The sequence below is a fragment of the Oryctolagus cuniculus genome, chromosome 14 (genome assembly GCF_051225735.1).
Source record: "Oryctolagus cuniculus isolate XC-2025 breed Fujian yellow rabbit chromosome 14, ASM5122573v1, whole genome shotgun sequence".
Lineage (NCBI taxonomy): Eukaryota > Metazoa > Chordata > Mammalia > Lagomorpha > Leporidae > Oryctolagus > Oryctolagus cuniculus.
The window spans coordinates 4,751,620-4,768,223 of record NC_142880.1 but is presented as its reverse complement, the minus strand read 5'-3'; the positions used below and the strand labels follow the sequence as shown (position 1 = coordinate 4,768,223).

Genomic DNA, 16,604 nt, shown 5'->3' with positions numbered 1-16,604 from the left:
AAGTGACACCCAAATAATAGTTTAGTCACATTATGATGTCACACATTTATAAAACAAACTAACAGTTTAATCTTTTGAAAACAGTAGAGGTGTCTGAAGCAGTATGAGAAGAGGTAACGGGGAAAAGTGATTATTCTGTGTCTAAGGGCTTTGCATATATGCAGCGTTGATATCCACAGTCATTATTCTACTCATCCAGTAGAGTTAGGGACTGGTAGCAGTCCAGGTAGGAAAGTCAGCCTCTGACAGCGTGTGGCTGCATTTCCCTCTTCAGGGGTTAGAGTATCTACTATTAATCCTTTGCTAAAATACCTGATATTTTGTGAAGACTAATACCTAAGTACTTTGTAGGTCATGGTGAATTTAAAATACCTCTCTGTGAGTAAAATATATTTAGAATGGCTAAGAAGAACTGATGAGAACTGCCGTTTAGAATGCCTCTCTTAGAAGTCTACTTCATGTTCCAGAAAAAAAGTAAAGAAATGACTTCGCCTTCGATTTTATTTCTAATGTATAGTCATATAATTATGTAAAATCCCTGATGTCGAGGAAAATAGTATAGATTGGTTGAGCTACAGAACATTTTATATTAAGACTTTAAGCAAAAAGGAAAAAAAAAAGTTGTCATTCTGATTTTAGAAGCACCACCTGGCTGCGTGGCCCCCTACATCAGGTCCTTTGAATGTCTGTGTTTAGTAACAATCACAAAGGCCTTTTTCCTTTATACAAATAGATATTTACTTATAATGGACACTAGCTCACCTCTGTGAGAAACGGTATTCATAAAGCCTGTTTTCCTTTTCTTTTTAATGTTTTTTTATCTTCCCTTTATTTGAAAGGCAGAGAGTCAGAGAAAAAGACAGACATCCTCCATCTACTGGCTCATTCCTTAAACACCTACAAGAGCTAGGGCTGGGCCAGGCCAAAGCCATAAACTGGGAAGCCAGTCCAGGCTTCCTACATGCATGGCAAAGACCCAAGTACTTGAGCCACCCCCGGCTGCCTCCCAGGGTGCACGGTGGCAGGAGACTGGAGTGAGAGCAGAGCCAGGACTCACAGTCGAGTGCTCGGGTGTGGGACGCAGGTGTGTGCGCTGCCGCTCTATGTGCGCTGAGGCCTGTTTTCAAAACAGGGCTCCCTGTGTAATTTCACTGGAGCCTTCTCCCTGGGAGGAGCCTTCGCAAGTTGGTGACCTTGAGGCAGTTCCTAGAACGGCGCTCGCCGAATCCTGTTCCGTGGTCCCCAGTGAAACTGCTGGTGGTGAGACACTTCTTCTAGACGTGATGGTAGCCTCAAACCCTCTTCCTAAGCCTTCCAGGAGAGAGCGATGTAAACAGGGAAAGTTCTTTGTGGTTGAAAGGCGCTCTAAGCACTTTAGATGGAGCCATGATACCGAGTCACACGTGGGCTCTGCTGCAGCTCCCTCTGAGCTCACTTGCCCATTGCCCTCCCCGAGAGACCGTTGTCCAGGATCCTGGGCCCACTGCTGAGGGCCTTCTCCCGCCTAGTGTCGCACTGCTCGTGCTCTGAGCAGTGATGGGCCACTCGCCGTGTACTTCCCCGTACTGGGTGTTGCCCCGTGCACTCCGGGGGACGCAGGACAGACTTTGTAAACACAGACATGACATCTGTCCTCAACATGCGTGCACCGAGGCGGCTGCCCAGCGCCACAAATCCAGAGATAAGCGTGGTCTCTGCCTCAGGGAGCTCAGTTTACCTGCGGGCACCAAACAAGTAACATAAGGAAAAGCTGTTGGGAACCGGATTCATACACAGTAGGATTAGCATGAGAACCAGCCCCCAAAGAATAAGCCTGCCACTGAGCAGCCGGGCTGGAAGCCCTCATCCTCCATGAGGGCTCTGTGCAGTATAGCTCTCCTCTGCCCTGCACTCTGGGGCTCTGGGCCCTCACCGGCCATCCCTGGGGGCTGCACTGCAGGTGTCCTTCTCCTGCCTGCAGCCTTGTGGCGCTCCCCCCACCCACAGCCTGACGGCTTCACTCTCCAGCTCCCCACCCTGCATTTCCCACCACCCCGGCTTTGCCACCGTTCCTTTCCTCTATTTCAGGGGTCCCTTGGTTACCATCATCTTCTCTCTCTGGTCCTTCTGGTTGGAGACTCAGGACAGGCTTGGCCACCCCTGCTTGGCCACGCCTGCTTGGCTGCGCCTGCTTAGCAAGTTTGTTCAAATCCCTCAAGCTGCACTTGTTCCTCCAGTTAAGTCTGCGTTTGGCTGAGTAACAGAATTACACATTTGTTAAAGACTTAATCCACTTCATTTATTTTTTAAAGATTTATTTCTTTATTTGAAAGGCAGAGTTACAGAGAGGCAGAGGCATAGAGAAAGGTCTTCCATCAGCTGGATCAGGAGTGGAGCAGCTGGGACTTGAACTGGTGCCCATATGGGGTGCCTGCAGTGCAGGCAGTGACTTTAACCGCTGTGCCACAGTGCAGGCCCCAAGTTAATCCACTTTAAACATTGTTTATTAGTACTACTTCAGTTCTTTTTCTTCTGTTTAAAGGCAGGTGTGCTGTCTTTTACCCATAAGAAAAAGAGTAGGAAATGGAGACTGCATAAGCCCGGTGCCACCCGCCGTGGATGGCGAGAACAGCTTACTTAATCTCTTGCAGGCTTGGTTTCCTTAGCTGTGAAAGTTTATAGTTCATTCATCCTCTGCCTGCTTGGTCAAGTGTGAGGATCAAGTGTGAGCAGACGCTGACTGCTGTGGGTGTGTGCAGACGCCATGCTGCTGCTACCCTCTTCCTTCTCATTTGTCGCGCAGCCGTTCGTGGGCCAGGCTGGGAACACTTCCAGAACGCTGTTTCAGTGCAATATGGGCTCAAAGTTTCAAAAATAATTTCCTGCGTAGTTGAGGACTACCTCGTAAAACTCACATGCGTCTTTCTCAACATGCAGAACTCAACTCCAATTTAGAAGTCTTTTAATGAAATGTGAAATTCCTTTCATCTCGTTCGCCGCTGAGAAGTCAGCGCTTAATCAGTGGAACAGAAACATTTTCCCTGGGAGCTGTTTCGGGGCTGAGGGTGGAGAGGGGCACCTGCAGACACCCCGCCGCTCGCGTTAAGAGGCTTCACAGTTAGATTTCGGAGTTTGAAGAAAAATCATGAGAAGGCAAGACCTGATCGCATCATACGTAGGAGACGATCAAAGCGGTCTCCAGACTCCGCTCTCTGACTGTGAGGACCTTGGCCCCAGGTCCAAAGGCCCCGGGAGCTCTCGGTCCCCGTGGGAGCCCTGCTGTGGTCTCAGCTGTGCCGGCCCGAGCCCCAGTCCATCTGTGCCTGTTGGGAGTGGCTGGCCATGTGTTCAGAGGGCACACCCTGGGAAACTCATCTTGACATGAGCCCATGAGAGATCAGCTCAAAATCCACTTCAAAGGACTTAGAGTAATATCAATATTATTTTATTCTAATTATAGGCAGAGCCAAGGTTTTTACCTATGTTCACTTGTTTTGAGTTTTAAAAGTTTAAAAAGATACGGGACAGTATTCAAGGAGGGAAGAAGAGACTGTAACTTAGGAGAGGGTATAGAATACAAGAGTAAGTGAGAGAACAGACAGTCTGACAGTTTAACATAGCACCCAAAAGAAACTGCGTGTTGGCTGCTGTGTGTGCTAAGCTACACATAGACCATCAGACCTCCGTGTGCCTGGGTTCTGCATCTGCAGAGTCAGCCAACCATGGATCAAAAATATTTGAAAAAGAAATCACACCTGAACTAAATGTTACAGGAGGTTGAGGGTGAAGGTAATCTAGGTTCTTGTCTCACATCAAAAAATTTCCACGCAGACTGGGACATTGAGCAAAGCAAAAGTTATTGAAAGCAAGAAACGTGCCATAGCAGTCAGAGGGGGGCTCCCAAGGCAGAGTTGCCGCAGAACCTTGCCAGGGTGTGTGTGCCTTTGTAAACAGGAAGTGGCTTTCTCTGATTGGCCCATTTCTGACAGTCAAAGCTAGGTCTAATCAATCAGGGGAGGGGCGGAATAACAACGAATCAGAAGGCGAGGATTACAACCCTTTCTAGCTCTTAAAAACAACTGAGTGCAGCTAACTGACCTAACGACCTTCCTTCCACCTGGCCTCACTGCCCTTTTAACTCCTCACGTCCTCATCTCCTTCATAACCGTGTGTGGACTTTTGTTTCTTGTCATTATTCCCCAAACAATGCAGGATAGCAAGCATTTACACAGCATGCGTATGGTATTAGGTATTCAGAGGCAGCTAGAGATGATTAGAAACTTGTGGAAGAATTGCATTATGTGCAAACACTGCAGCGTTTTCTGTAAGGGACTTGAACACCTGTGGGTCTGGGGGAGTCTGCACGGGGTCCTGGAACCCATCCACCTTGGATACCAAGAACAACACTCATGCGACTCGAGTAGCAGAAAGGCTTTCAAGCTCCATGAGAAAATAGATGCAAATATAATGAAATCCCTAGAAGGTGGGGTCAGTCGGATCCTAACTGGTGGAATCAGAAGGCCACGCCAAGATGGCCGCTGGCCATCAGTTCCTCAGGAATGGCTTTGAAACCCACAGAGCAATGGAGCCTGCATGGCAACAGGCTGTGATTGGTTAGGGCATAAACCGCCCCTTGACTGGATTGGCTGCCTTGGCTATATAAGCTGCTGTACCAACTGAAATAAATGAGTCTGCCGGCTGCTCGCCTCTGGCCCACTTTCACCCGACTCCTGGGGGCTGTGTGGTGACTCCACGCCTCTTGCCCCCACCGCACTCCTCCTCTCATAATGAATCCACCACAACACCTAACTACAGTTTTTCAAGTTAAATTCTAAAGAGTTTCAGTAGGAAATAGCACATAAACACAACCAGTGTGCCTGCTGATGACGCAAGCTGTCTTCACCTGGCCGCTGGTACTCAAGCACTAGGAAGGAGTGCTTTTTGGCCGGTCTAAGTCCTTCTGTGGGTCACATTCTGGCTTGATGATGCGCTATCCTGTAGACACTGCATGGCTCCCTTAAAGCACCCTTGGTGCTTTGCCGCCCACCCTCGTAGCCGGCTCAGAGCTGGGTTTCGGGACCACTGCCCTGGCTGCTCCCAGCACTCATGTTGAATGTGCTCTGTAGCCTGTACCTTCATCCTGTCACTCAGCGGTCATGGGCAACACAGTCCCCTTGGGGAACTTTTGTTTTCACAACGTTTCGCAGCGGTCGCTTCAGGCAACAATAGCAACAGCCCCTAGTTTGTCCTACCTCTGCACGCCGTTCCCGTGCGATCCAGTGAGCTGGGTCACAGTAGGTCTCAAATCTGGTCTTCTCTCAGTTTTCCATGTGTGGTGCAGGGCCACTGTGCTGTGGACAGATTCCATGCTCTAACACCAGGACTGTCCTGTAACTGTCATTGTTATCAGCACAGTGGCACTTCCAAGCTCTGAGTATTTTTAAATCAACACTTGGGGTTGCAGTCAGATTTTAAGTCTTTCTTTTATAACGTTCAGTGTTATGAATCAAGAAATGATGTGTGGCACAAGTGTAGCAGGGTTTTAATTTAAGGCCATCTGGGTCAGGGACATGCTGCCCTCAAGGGACCTGCTGTGCTGCAGGGCTGTGAGCAAGCACAAGGCTCGGGGTGGGAGGGGGCATGGGACATACACAGCTCCCAGGTGCACCCGTGAATTCCTCTGTATAGGCTGACTATTTTGATATTGCTAATTTCTCCATTAAGATCACAACAATTGCCTATATCAGAAGGACTTCATATAGTTTAAATAAATCTTAAGTATTTTTATAAATTTAGTTTCCTCTTTGACCCAACACAGTGTTGCCACTCTTGTTTTCAAAGCATGGTTTATTGTTTCATTAATAACTGGGGAATTCCAGTGTGATACCCACAGCTAAATTCTAGTCAAGTTTGTTTCTTCAGAAGATCAGGTTGCCCACATTCATTTCCAAGTGCAGCTGCATTTGTGTATCCTTGGGTGACTGCCATGTTGAGAGACAGATTTACTGCAAACAGCGGGCAGCTCTTCATGCCTCAAAGAAAGTGTGGCTCCCGAGTCTTTGGGGCCTGCAGGCTCCCAAGGATGCTTGTTGTGGGATCCTCTCCCCAGAGTGCACTGCAAGGTGGGCCCCTCGCCCATTTCCACGCACCGTTCTGGCTGTCTCTGCTCCACAGATTCGCTGAATCCTTTTAAAATCTCACATTCTTCTGGAAATAATCCATTTGTGAAATTTTAATGTTTATGAGACAGCTTGCTTTAGTTAAATCAAAATCCTCCGAGCAATTTTCTTAAAAAAATAAATAAATAAATAAAACCTTATTCCAAAACAGAACATAAAATAGCTTAGGAAGAACAATCTCATCTTTCTTCACTTTGAATAAAAACAGATAGGAATATTTAGTACTGGAGTTGTGTCTGACGAATCAGTAAAATGGGTGAGAACCCTCAGGCATGGTGTGCCACCCACCAAGGACACCCTGGGGTGCCAGTGCCCATCGCATTTGAGGCAGAGTCTCAGATCTGCTGGCCCTGCCAGAACTGCTCAGCGGTAATGGGGCTAGCACTTGTCAGTAGACTAGGAAGCCTTGCTGACGTAGTGTCTCAGGGGGTGGGCTAAGCAGCTGTTGTATCTCAAAGGAGCGTTCCAGGGTGTATCGGCTCTTCAACTCCTGACCAGGCAAAGTTGTCAGGAAGCTGTTTTGAGCCCTCTTTTCCTTGACAATACACGGTGGATGCTCACGCCCTCGGCGGCTCTGCTGTGAACTGCTGTGGCTGCGCGCCTCCGTCCTCCCTGAGGTTCCTCTAAGCTGCACACGGAATCCAGGGAACGGTTTGGGGCAGCAGTGAAGTCTTCACGTCGCTAGGGGCGCTGCTGTCCCACCCCGGCCGGCCCCACGGGGATCGTTCCCCATCAGGCCCTGTGAGGATGTGCTGGGACCCCAGAGCTCCAGGACCTCTGCAGGCTGAGGGTGGGGAACCGACTCCGTGCTGAGTCGGAGCCTAAACTTGGGATTACTTACTTGTTTCCACTTTTCACTTGGGAAAGCATTGGTACTTTCAAGTTAGGAAGAACGCACCTGCCATGAACGCGGTAAGTCTGCTTTGTTCTTCGAGATGCTGCCGTAGGTTGTTTTTGAAACAGTGCAGTACAAGAGGGACATTAAAGTCTCCAACAGTGCCTTGTTTTCTGAATCTTGTTTACAGAACTCTCCCAATAACATGAGCCTGAGTAATCAGCCGGGCACCCCGAGGGATGATGGCGAGATGGGGGGAAGCTTCTTAAATCCTTTTCAGAGTGAGAGCGTAAGTATTCCCCGACTGTTGGTACAGCCGTATGTATTCCTGTAGCTCTCTTGGTACAGCCGTATTTATTCCTGTAGCTCTCCTGTTACAGCCGTATTTATTCCTGTAGCTCTCCGGTTAGAATGAATGCATGAAGCGGCCTTTGAAAAGTTAGCAGCTTTCAGCGAAATTTCCCTGGGGAAAAAAAAAGTTCAAAAACACCCTTTTTCTTTTCTTACTCCTTACTGATGCTTCCGAAAGTGGTCATGCTCACTTTTCCAGGGAGCACGCCCAGTGCAAAGGAGCAGGCTGAACACAGGGTGCCTGCTGGGTGCTTGCCCCAGGTTCCCGTGCTACTGCCTGGTCTCAGGTGCCTGCAGGGCCTGGCCTGGCCGCAGGGCTGTGCTGAGGCTCTGGGGAGATCCTTTACGTGTGCCTGCTTCCCACGCCTGGGGTCCGACAGCCCGGCACAGGCAGAGGCCCGGCCTACTGCACCACAACGCTAGCCCTGGAAGTCCCAGATTCTACCTAGTCACTTCTGACACAGTCACTTCATCTCATTAAGAGAGAGGCAGGAGTGCCCAGCCTGAAGGCATACACCACGCGATGCCAAGACTTGACGTGCACAACGTGAATTTAGGAAGTGTTCTGCTACTCAGCCTCTTGTTGGGTCACAACGGGGCCCTTCGTCCCAAGAAACAAAATGCCCCAGCGCTCTGACTCTGTGCCGTGTTGTCTGAGAGCTCAGAACACAAAAAGGCTTCTTTCGGAAAGTCATTCTTGACACCTCTCCAGCGAAGAAAGCAGTGGATCTTGTTTCCTGAATTACCTGAGCAAAGTGTTTTCCGCAAGGTCTTGAACGGTCGGTTGAATAAACGTGACATCCGACGGGAAACAGCAAGGCAGCCGGGCTTCTCCCGTTGTCCTGGCGGCCCTTCGTCCCTCTGTGTGGTTGTAAAACAGTCACTTCTCATGTTGGTGTAGTCACACAGACACCAAGTTCACTTCACTTGAGCTTGGCACAGGGGAGCGGAGCTATTGTCTGTTTCTCTCTCATTAAGAAAGTAAGATGTTTCGACACAGCAGTGTCGTGAGACAGCGGATGCCTGTGGTAGCTGCCATGGTCCCTAAACTGGACATAGCAAGGGGAAAACCCCAAGTTCATATCCAGGTGCGCCAGCTCAAATATGCTTTACGTAAACAGGTAAAGTAAGCTGGCGTCTGTTTAAAGTAGTATCTTCAGGTTTTACGTTTTTGTTGAACCAAAAGCAGAGATGCTTTTAACAGCCTGGTGAGAACAGATTGGTCAGATGCCCAGGAAAGGTGCAGGCCAGGGCAGCCTCCTGGTAGCCCGGCATCCTGGCACAAGGCGCCCTTGAGTCCTTGCATCCCAGGGCAGCCATGTGAGAGACGCACCAAGGGGTGCTCACAGCACGCCCCAAGCATGGTGCTCCCTTCACACCTATGCTGCCTCACTTCTGGGAAAATGTAGGCCCCCTCTCTAATACCCGGGAGAATAGTAATGGTTGGAGAATTCCTCTGAGCGTGCCTAGGAATTTTATGATTTCCCTTCGTTTCATTGAGTTGAAGCAGTTTCAATAAAGGCAGCTGCAGACGAGCAATTTGCAGCCTCAGGAGTTGCAAAGAGCACGCCGCGGCATAATGTGACCCACGCCACGGCATAATGTGACCCACGCCGCGGCATAATGTGACCCACGCCACGGCATAATGTGACCCACGCCGCGGCATAATGTGACCCACGCCACGGCATAATGTGACCCACGCTGCGGCGCCACTGCGTCTGTGGACACTGTGGGTGTGACCCACGCTGTGGCATAATGTGACCCACGCTGCAGCGCCACTGCGTCTGTGGACACTGTGGGTGTGACCCACGCTGTGGCATAATGTGACCCACGCTGCGGCGCCACTGCGTCTGTGGACACTGTGGGTGTGACCCACGCCGCGGCATAATGTGACCCACGCCACGGCATAATGTGGCCCACGCTGTGGCGCCACTGCGCCTGTGGACACTGAGGGTGTGACCCACGCTGCGGCGCCACTGCGTCTGTGGACACTGAGGGTGTGACCCACGCTGTGGCGCCACTGCATCTGTGGACACTGAGGGTGTGACCCACGCCGCGGCGCCACTGCGTCTGTGGACACTGTGGGTGTGACCCACGCTGAGGTGCAAAGTACAGTCAGTACATTTTAGTTTGCACCTTTCAACACTTACATTATATTCAATGTCTGCTTTTTCTTCTGAGCAGTGTTACTGAGAGGCGATTCTTCCTATCCTGAATATGACCCTATTTCTTTTTTATTATTATTTATTTATTTGACAGGTAGAGTTATAGGCAGTGAGAGAGAGAGACAGAAAGGTCTTCCTTCCGGTGGTTCACCCCACCAAATGGCCGCTATGGCCGGAGCTACACTGATCCCAAGCCAGGAGCCAGGTGCTTCTCCTGGTCTCCCATGGGGTGCAGGGCCCAAGCACTTGGGCCATCCTCCACTGCACTCCCTGGCCACAGCAGAGAGCTGGCCTGGAAGAGGAGCAGCCGGGACAGAATCCGGCATCCCATATGGGCGCAGGCAGAGGATTAACCAAGTGAGCCACGGTGCCGGCCCCCCATTTCTTTATTATTATGTCTGAGTTTTTCACTCACTTTCCTCCATGGGCAAACCTAGCTCTTTTAATTTCCCAGTGAGTTGCCAACAAATCACTTTCCTGTAAGATCTGCTTAAACATTTGAAACACCACAGATTGAAAATGTATTTGGTAGTGTTGAGTGATGGTAGCAACCAATAAAAATACTTAAGCACAGACAGTGCATGTGGGGGTGGAGCTTCAGAAGTTCTTGGAAATTTGTAATTAAATGAAATTCGTAATTAAAAGGTACATAAATTTGGATGCAAATGATTTTAGAATCCACGTATTTTTTTTGTGATACATGTTTCACATGAACTTTTCAAAGACCCTTTTATGTGTGGATTTCAGAATTTCTTGCACCCAAACAAACTTTTGTTTTCCTTGAATTTCCTGAAGTATTATTTATTTCACATATATACATTTTAACAATGTATATCAGAATGACAACCATTATATATTTTTTTAATTTTTTTTTATTTTTTGACAGGCAGAGTGGACAGTGAGAGAGAGAGAGACAGAGAGAAAGGTCTTCCTTTGCCGTTGGTTCACCCTCCAATGGCCGCTGCAGCTGGCGCACCGCGCAGATCCGATGGCAGGAGCCAGGTACTTATCCTGGTCTCCCATGGGGTGCAGGGCCCAAGCACTTGGGCCATCCTCCACTGCACTCCCGGGCCACAGCAGAGAGCTGGACTGGAAGAGGGGCAACCGGGACAGAATCCGACGCCCCGACCGGGACTAGAACCCGGTGTGCCGGCGCCGCTAGGTGGAGGATTAGCCTAGTGAGCTGTGGTGCCAGCCATCCATCATACATTTTTAACACTATGCCCTAATTTTACATGATGTATGAATGAACTGGAGTAATAACTACAAAAAATTTTCAGTAATTTTTTTGTAATTTTTATTTATTATTGTTTAAAAGACAGAGTTACCAACAGAAAGGGAGACACACAGCCTCCTGTGGCCGGCAGCTGGTGCCTGGGGCAGCCTCGGCCAGCAGTCACCAGGGCTGCACCCCGTTTCTTATTACTTACAAGCAACAGCAGCCGGAGCAAGCATGGATTACAGCTTGCTGTCCCTGTTCTGCCCTGTTCCTGGTTGTTTCCTGCCTCCGGTAGGATCTCAGTTCCTGCTCTGAGAATCAACCAACACAACAGACGTCTCCCCGGGCACAGGCTGTAGGGAGCTGATTGGAGTGTGCTGAGACTGTGACCTGAGCCTGTGCCGGCCGGCCGGCCATCACCATTCCTGCACAGGGCCGGGTGGGCTCCTTGGCCGTGGCTTGCCTGGCTTCTTCGCTGCCATAATCAAGGGTAAAGGGGAGACACTGGTCTGTCAGATCGAATTTCCTCTCTCTCCCCTTTTTACCACCCAGCCCTCACTATAACCCGACTGCCAGCTCAAGTAGGTGGCTTGGTCATCCCGACCTAAGTAACCACAGATGGCTTTCATCACCGTGACCCTGTTAGAGCAGCTGCGGTCCTGCCCCTGTGGTCCAGTCATCCAGTCTCCAGACCTGTGTACCCACCTTTATTCAGAATGTGGCATTCTTTGATTTGACCCCGGATGCCCCCAAAGCCTGCCAGCTGAGCCCACACTCTGCCCCTTCCTGCTTACACACTGGGTGCCCCATCCAGGCTCTCTTCAGCCTGGGGCCAAGCCCTTTGACTCTGCCCCTCTTCCCAGCAAGCCCCATCAGTGACAGCTTGCGCAATGGCCGGACTCCCGGCCTTTGTAAACATTGTAAATGGTCCAGGGTCTGTGCAGTGCTCCCTGGGAGGTTCCTGTCAGTTTGTCCCCAAGCATATGAAGGTCACCAGCCTAATTAGCAAAAGGATTGCTTGCCCTCCCCGCTCTGGGTGGCTTTTGAGAGCCCTGCCCCTTCTCATCCGTGCAGTGAGCTAGCAACAGAGTCCCTCTTCCCAGCTGAAATCGGGGGGCTGGGCTGGCAGTCCCCCGGGGCCAGGGGCCTGTGTGCTCAGCTGCAGCCCACAGCCTGAGGACTCTCCCCAGCTCCGGGAGAGCACTCTTGGAGTGGCTGTGTGGTTTCCCACGCTGTGAACCTAACACTCGCGCAGCACTGTGTATTTATTCACACACACACAGCTGAGGACTCAGTATTTAACCCTTTTAGGTGGGCGCTGCCAGTAAACTCGTTGTCCAGGTGAGACAGCAGCAATGGGGAAGCCCTGGGTAGCGAGGGGTAGATCGGGGTCTGCCCTCTCGCCCACCAGGCGTCCCTCTGCCTGGAAGGAAGAGGTGCAGGGTGTGCGTGCAGACCGAGAGAACCTGGTGACACCGCAGAGGGAGGAGCCCGTCTGGATACAGGGACCCCCTGTGTGGGTTTGTACCGCTCTGCTGTGTGAGGTTCCACACTGCAGCGGGAAGTGAGGAGCACTGGCATGCAGCCCGGGGCCCCCAGCCTTGGCCGAACTGCTGCTGACGCGGCTCCCTCTCTCCCCGCAGTACTCCCCGAGCATGACCATGAGCGTGTGAGCCCGCGGACCCCGCGGGGAGCCGGCCCTCCGCGGAACCACTACGGAAGATAATTACTCATCACAGCGTGCAGTCAACCAAGGAATCTCAGTCACACCAAGCCGACCTTTTTATTTCCTGCTCTCTCCCCTCTCTCGTGAAGAAAGCGGGTCCAAACGTGATTCAAACAACCGTCCGGAGCGGCAGACTCGCGCTGCCCGCCGCGGAACTGCAAATCATGCCCTGTGTGTGTCTGTGTGTGGGACGGCGGATGTGCTGTCCACGTGTATGGTAAACGGACATAGGCACATGCGTGCGGTGACCCACAGGACACTCACGAACACGATCACGTGGCATCTTACGTAGCGATAAGTAGGGACTTTTATTCCATCCTTTTTTTCACGTTTACATTTTAATTATTAAAAGTCGCTCCCGCCCCCTCCCTGAACTATTTTGTGCTGTGTATATCACTGCTTTATATAAGTTATTTTTTAAGGTGAACTCAGATGTTATGGTTTTGTAAATGTCTGCAATCATGGATAGGAATAAAATGGCTTATTTCAGAGCTTTCGTGAAATCGCGTCCGATGCAAGCCGCCCCGTGCGTCGGCCTGTGCTGCCGCAGGAACCAGAGGGGAGCGGGGCCTCATCTCTGTCCAGCTCGAGTTGCTGTTTTTTATTTTGGTTACCTTCACGCAAAGTAGTTTTGCATGGTTTACTTGAGAAAAACACTGCAAACCAACACAAGTTTGTGCAGGCCTCCCGTGGTGTGTGTGTGTGTGTGTGTCTCTCTCTCTCTCTCTCTCTCTCTCTCTCTCTCAGCAATAGCTACTCCAAACGGAGCTCTTGTCTATCTTAGATGCTACAGCAGTTCCTGCTTGGTCAGATGACTTAGACCATAGGCAAGGAAGTGTCAGGGGCTGTCCTCCTCCTCTTGCACGTGTTAAAGCTCAAAAGAGATAACAGAAGGGTTTGCCCGAGTCTGTCGCGTCTCACCAGGAATACTCGAGGTCAATTTGCAGCCCGCCGCTTCCCGCCTGGGGCCGCAGGAGGGTGCCCGGCGGCACGGTCTCTGAGCCACCCTGCGCCCTGGCAGCCGATGCCTGCGCAGCTCCTGGCGTCTGGGAGGTAGGGCTTCCAGAAGGGCTGCGGCGCCTCATCTCCAGATGGGGTTTGTGTGTGATTATACATACAGACACCAAACAGTCAAAAAGTGTGAACGCCGTGGCTTTAGACCCTGCAGGGTACCTTGATGCTTTGTGTTAAAGTGCGATGCGACAGGTGAGGTCAGCCAGCCTCGGGCTCCGTATCCCGGGGCAGAGATCGCGAGAGCATCCCTGCGCGCGGGGCGGAGCGGTCCTCTCTGCCTTTGAGGCCGAGCACCTGCTGCTTCCTGGTCCCAGACGACTTCTGCTCTCAGCTCCGCTGCAGTGTGCGGCTTCCGAGATAAAGGGGCCGCCCGTGCGGGGCAGGGAAATGGGGCAGAGCTGCTCAGGGGAGAAAAGGAGGTTGAGTGAAACTCACGTTGCAGCTCAGAACCAGAGTAAAACGCACCGCAGCCAAGCAAGGGTGCGGCAGCATTCCGGGGCCGGTGGCCTGGCGAGGAGAGCGGGACAAAGGGCCCTGTCTCCGGCGGGGCGACATGGAGACTGCGCTGCTTGCAGACACGTGCAAGGACCCAGAATAAGCGAAGCTGCGGTCCCGCAGTGGGCAGTGCCCTGGCTGCGCCTCCTGCCGCAGTGCTGGGATTTGCAAATCTTCCACCCTGCCGTCGACCTTGCGTGTCTCTGTCTGCCTTCTGAGAGGTATCCGTCCTTTTCACAAAGAATTCTGAGCCTAATTTTGCTCTTTGGAGGTGAGCTAGATTGAGAAAGCATGCTGGCTCCATCTTTCTAACCTGTTTGGTCGAAAACAAGGTAAGTAAAATTTGTTTTTTTTCCAAAGTTTAGTCATTAATTCTTTATAAGCACGTATTTCTTTTTCTTTCTTGGGATCTAGATTAAAAATAACTATTTCAGATTTTAATTGTCAGAAATCATTGAAAACTTAGTGTAAGTTTTTTTACTTAATCTTTATATCCAAACAATTTCCCATGCGCTGGATGGAGGGCACTATGTCTGAATAGTTTTCTAGGTTTTTTTTTTAAATTTTTTAAATTTTATTTATTTTTTTATTTTTTGACAGGCAGAGTGGACAGTGAGAGAGAGAGACAGAGAGAAAGATCTTCCTTTGCCGTTGGTTCACCCTCCAATGGCCACTGCGGCTGGCACGCTGTGGCCGGCGCACCACACTGATCCGATGGCAGGAGCCAGGTGCTTCTCCTGGTCTCCCATGGGGTGCAGGGCCCAAGCACCTGGGCCATCCTCCACTGCACTCCCGGGCCACAGCAGAGAGCTGGCCTGGAAGAGGGGCAACCGGGACAGAATCCGGTGCCCCGACCAGGACTAGAACTTGGTGTGCCGGCGCCGCAAGGCGGAGGATTAGCCTAGTGAGCCACGGCGCCGGCCTATTTTTCTAGGTTTTTGAATCATTTAACCTGGTCCTTTTTTCTTAGAATAAGAACATTTAACATTTTCCTCTTGTGTTTTCCCTCTCTGCCAATGCATTTGTGCTGGTCTTTATATTCCACATTTCCCCTCACATTATTAATGTCAGCAGTTCTTGCCTTTGTCAGACATCTGAAAAACATGTAAAATGGAAAAATAAGTAGCACTGGAAAACACTGATTGACTAGCTCTACATTGTGTCCTGCCTGACTCATTACAGTGAAACTGCCGGCCATACTCTTTCTAAGGTGAGTATGATTCTTTTTTTTTTAAGATTGATTGATTGAAAGAGTTACAGAGAGGCAGAGAAACAGAGAGATCTTCGGTCCCCTGGTTCACTCCCCAAGTGGCTGGAAAGGCCAGGGCTGGGCTAGGCCAAAGCCATGAGACAGGAGCTTCTTCCAGGTATCGCATGTGGGTACAGGGTCCCAAGCGTTTGAGCCCTCCTCCGCTGCTTTTCCAGGCCATTAGCAGGGAGCTGGATCAGAAGTGGAGCAGCCCATATGGGATGCCGGTGCTGCGGACCGCGGCTTTAGCCGCTGTGCCGCAGTGCCAGCTGGAGTATGATTCTTAACCGGCTGTGTTTGTCATAGGCAAGTTGCCGTGGGGTCAAAGGCCCTGGACGCCGACCCCTACATGTCTGGTGGGGCTGTGCGGGACCCTGTACACGTGTTCTGGTTTGGACTAGTTGCTGATGAACAGGAGTTTCACAGCTAGGAATCCAAGGTTAGGATTTCCTCATCGCCAGAAGAGTAGCAAGTCAGTTCTGCTTCCCCAGCCCAACGGTGCCAGAATGCGTCTTTCCACGGGAGGGAAACAGAGAGAACCTCCCCTCCGTGCCAGGAGTCCACGGTGTCAGAGCTCCGTTCTCTTTCTGTGGTTTACAAGACACCAAATGGACATGGACAAACAGTCTGGGGCCTGTGGGAGCCCCATCTGCCTACACCTCTGCGTCATCACGTCCTGGGAGCCACAGTGGGGAGTTCGGGACTGTGCCCTGGACAGAGGGTGCTTTCCGAAGCCCTCAACACAGTGAGGTGCTGATGAGCCGCTTCCATGGGGTCCCCGGCGCCTGCCTCTTCCAGTGGAGTAAGACCTTGCCAGCACCTTTCTGTGTTTGTCCTCACAGATGCTACTTCCCAGGTCTTCCTAGAGGAAACGCAATTCTAGTTTCTTGATCAGCACCTGTTAATTAGAAGTATTGCCACAAATCATAGCTTCTTGATTTTTGAAATAAAATACAAGGAACCCGCGTAGGGTGGGAAGGAGACGTCCCGGACAGGGGGAAGGGTCGCCGTGTGTCTTCCAGAAAGCAGAGTCATCTTTTATTTGTACTTTGGAGGAAGTTTCTTGCTAGGGATGAGGAGCGCAGGGTTGCCCACGCCTTGACTAATTCTGCAGTGGAAAGTAAGGCGTGGTGGACCGCTGTCCCTAACACTTCCCTAAGGCGTGGTGAACCACTGTTCCTAACACTTCCCTAAGGTGTGGTGAACCGCTGTCCCTAACACTTCCCTAAGGCGTGGTGAACCGCTGTTCCTAACACTTCCCTCGGGCACTGTGTGTGGGCCTGAGGGGGAGGAGCCTGCGTGCCCATGTTACGGTTGGGAGTGCAAAGTTGGCTCACAGAGCTCCCCCCTGTGGTTGGTGTCTGGCCTAGAAAGTGAGCAATGCCACCCGCT

At 51.1% G+C, this 16,604-nt stretch overlaps 1 protein-coding gene across 16 annotated transcripts in view; it reads left to right on the top strand.

Annotated features, from left to right (window-relative positions):
- SSBP2 (single stranded DNA binding protein 2) overlaps positions 1-12,945 on the top strand; it is a 309,460-nt gene extending 296,515 nt beyond the window's left edge. For all 16 annotated transcript variants that reach the window (XR_016220369.1, XR_016220368.1, XM_070056354.2 and 13 more), the window contains 2 exons: positions 7,184-7,282; positions 12,372-12,945. Coding sequence is in view for 14 of the 16 variants with exons in the window: in XM_070056354.2 (XP_069912455.1) it covers positions 7,184-7,282; positions 12,372-12,401 (129 nt within the window). In the remaining 2 variants the exon portion in view is untranslated. The remainder of the gene's footprint in view (positions 1-7,183; positions 7,283-12,371) is intronic.
- The last annotated feature ends 3,659 nt before the right edge of the window (positions 12,946-16,604 follow it).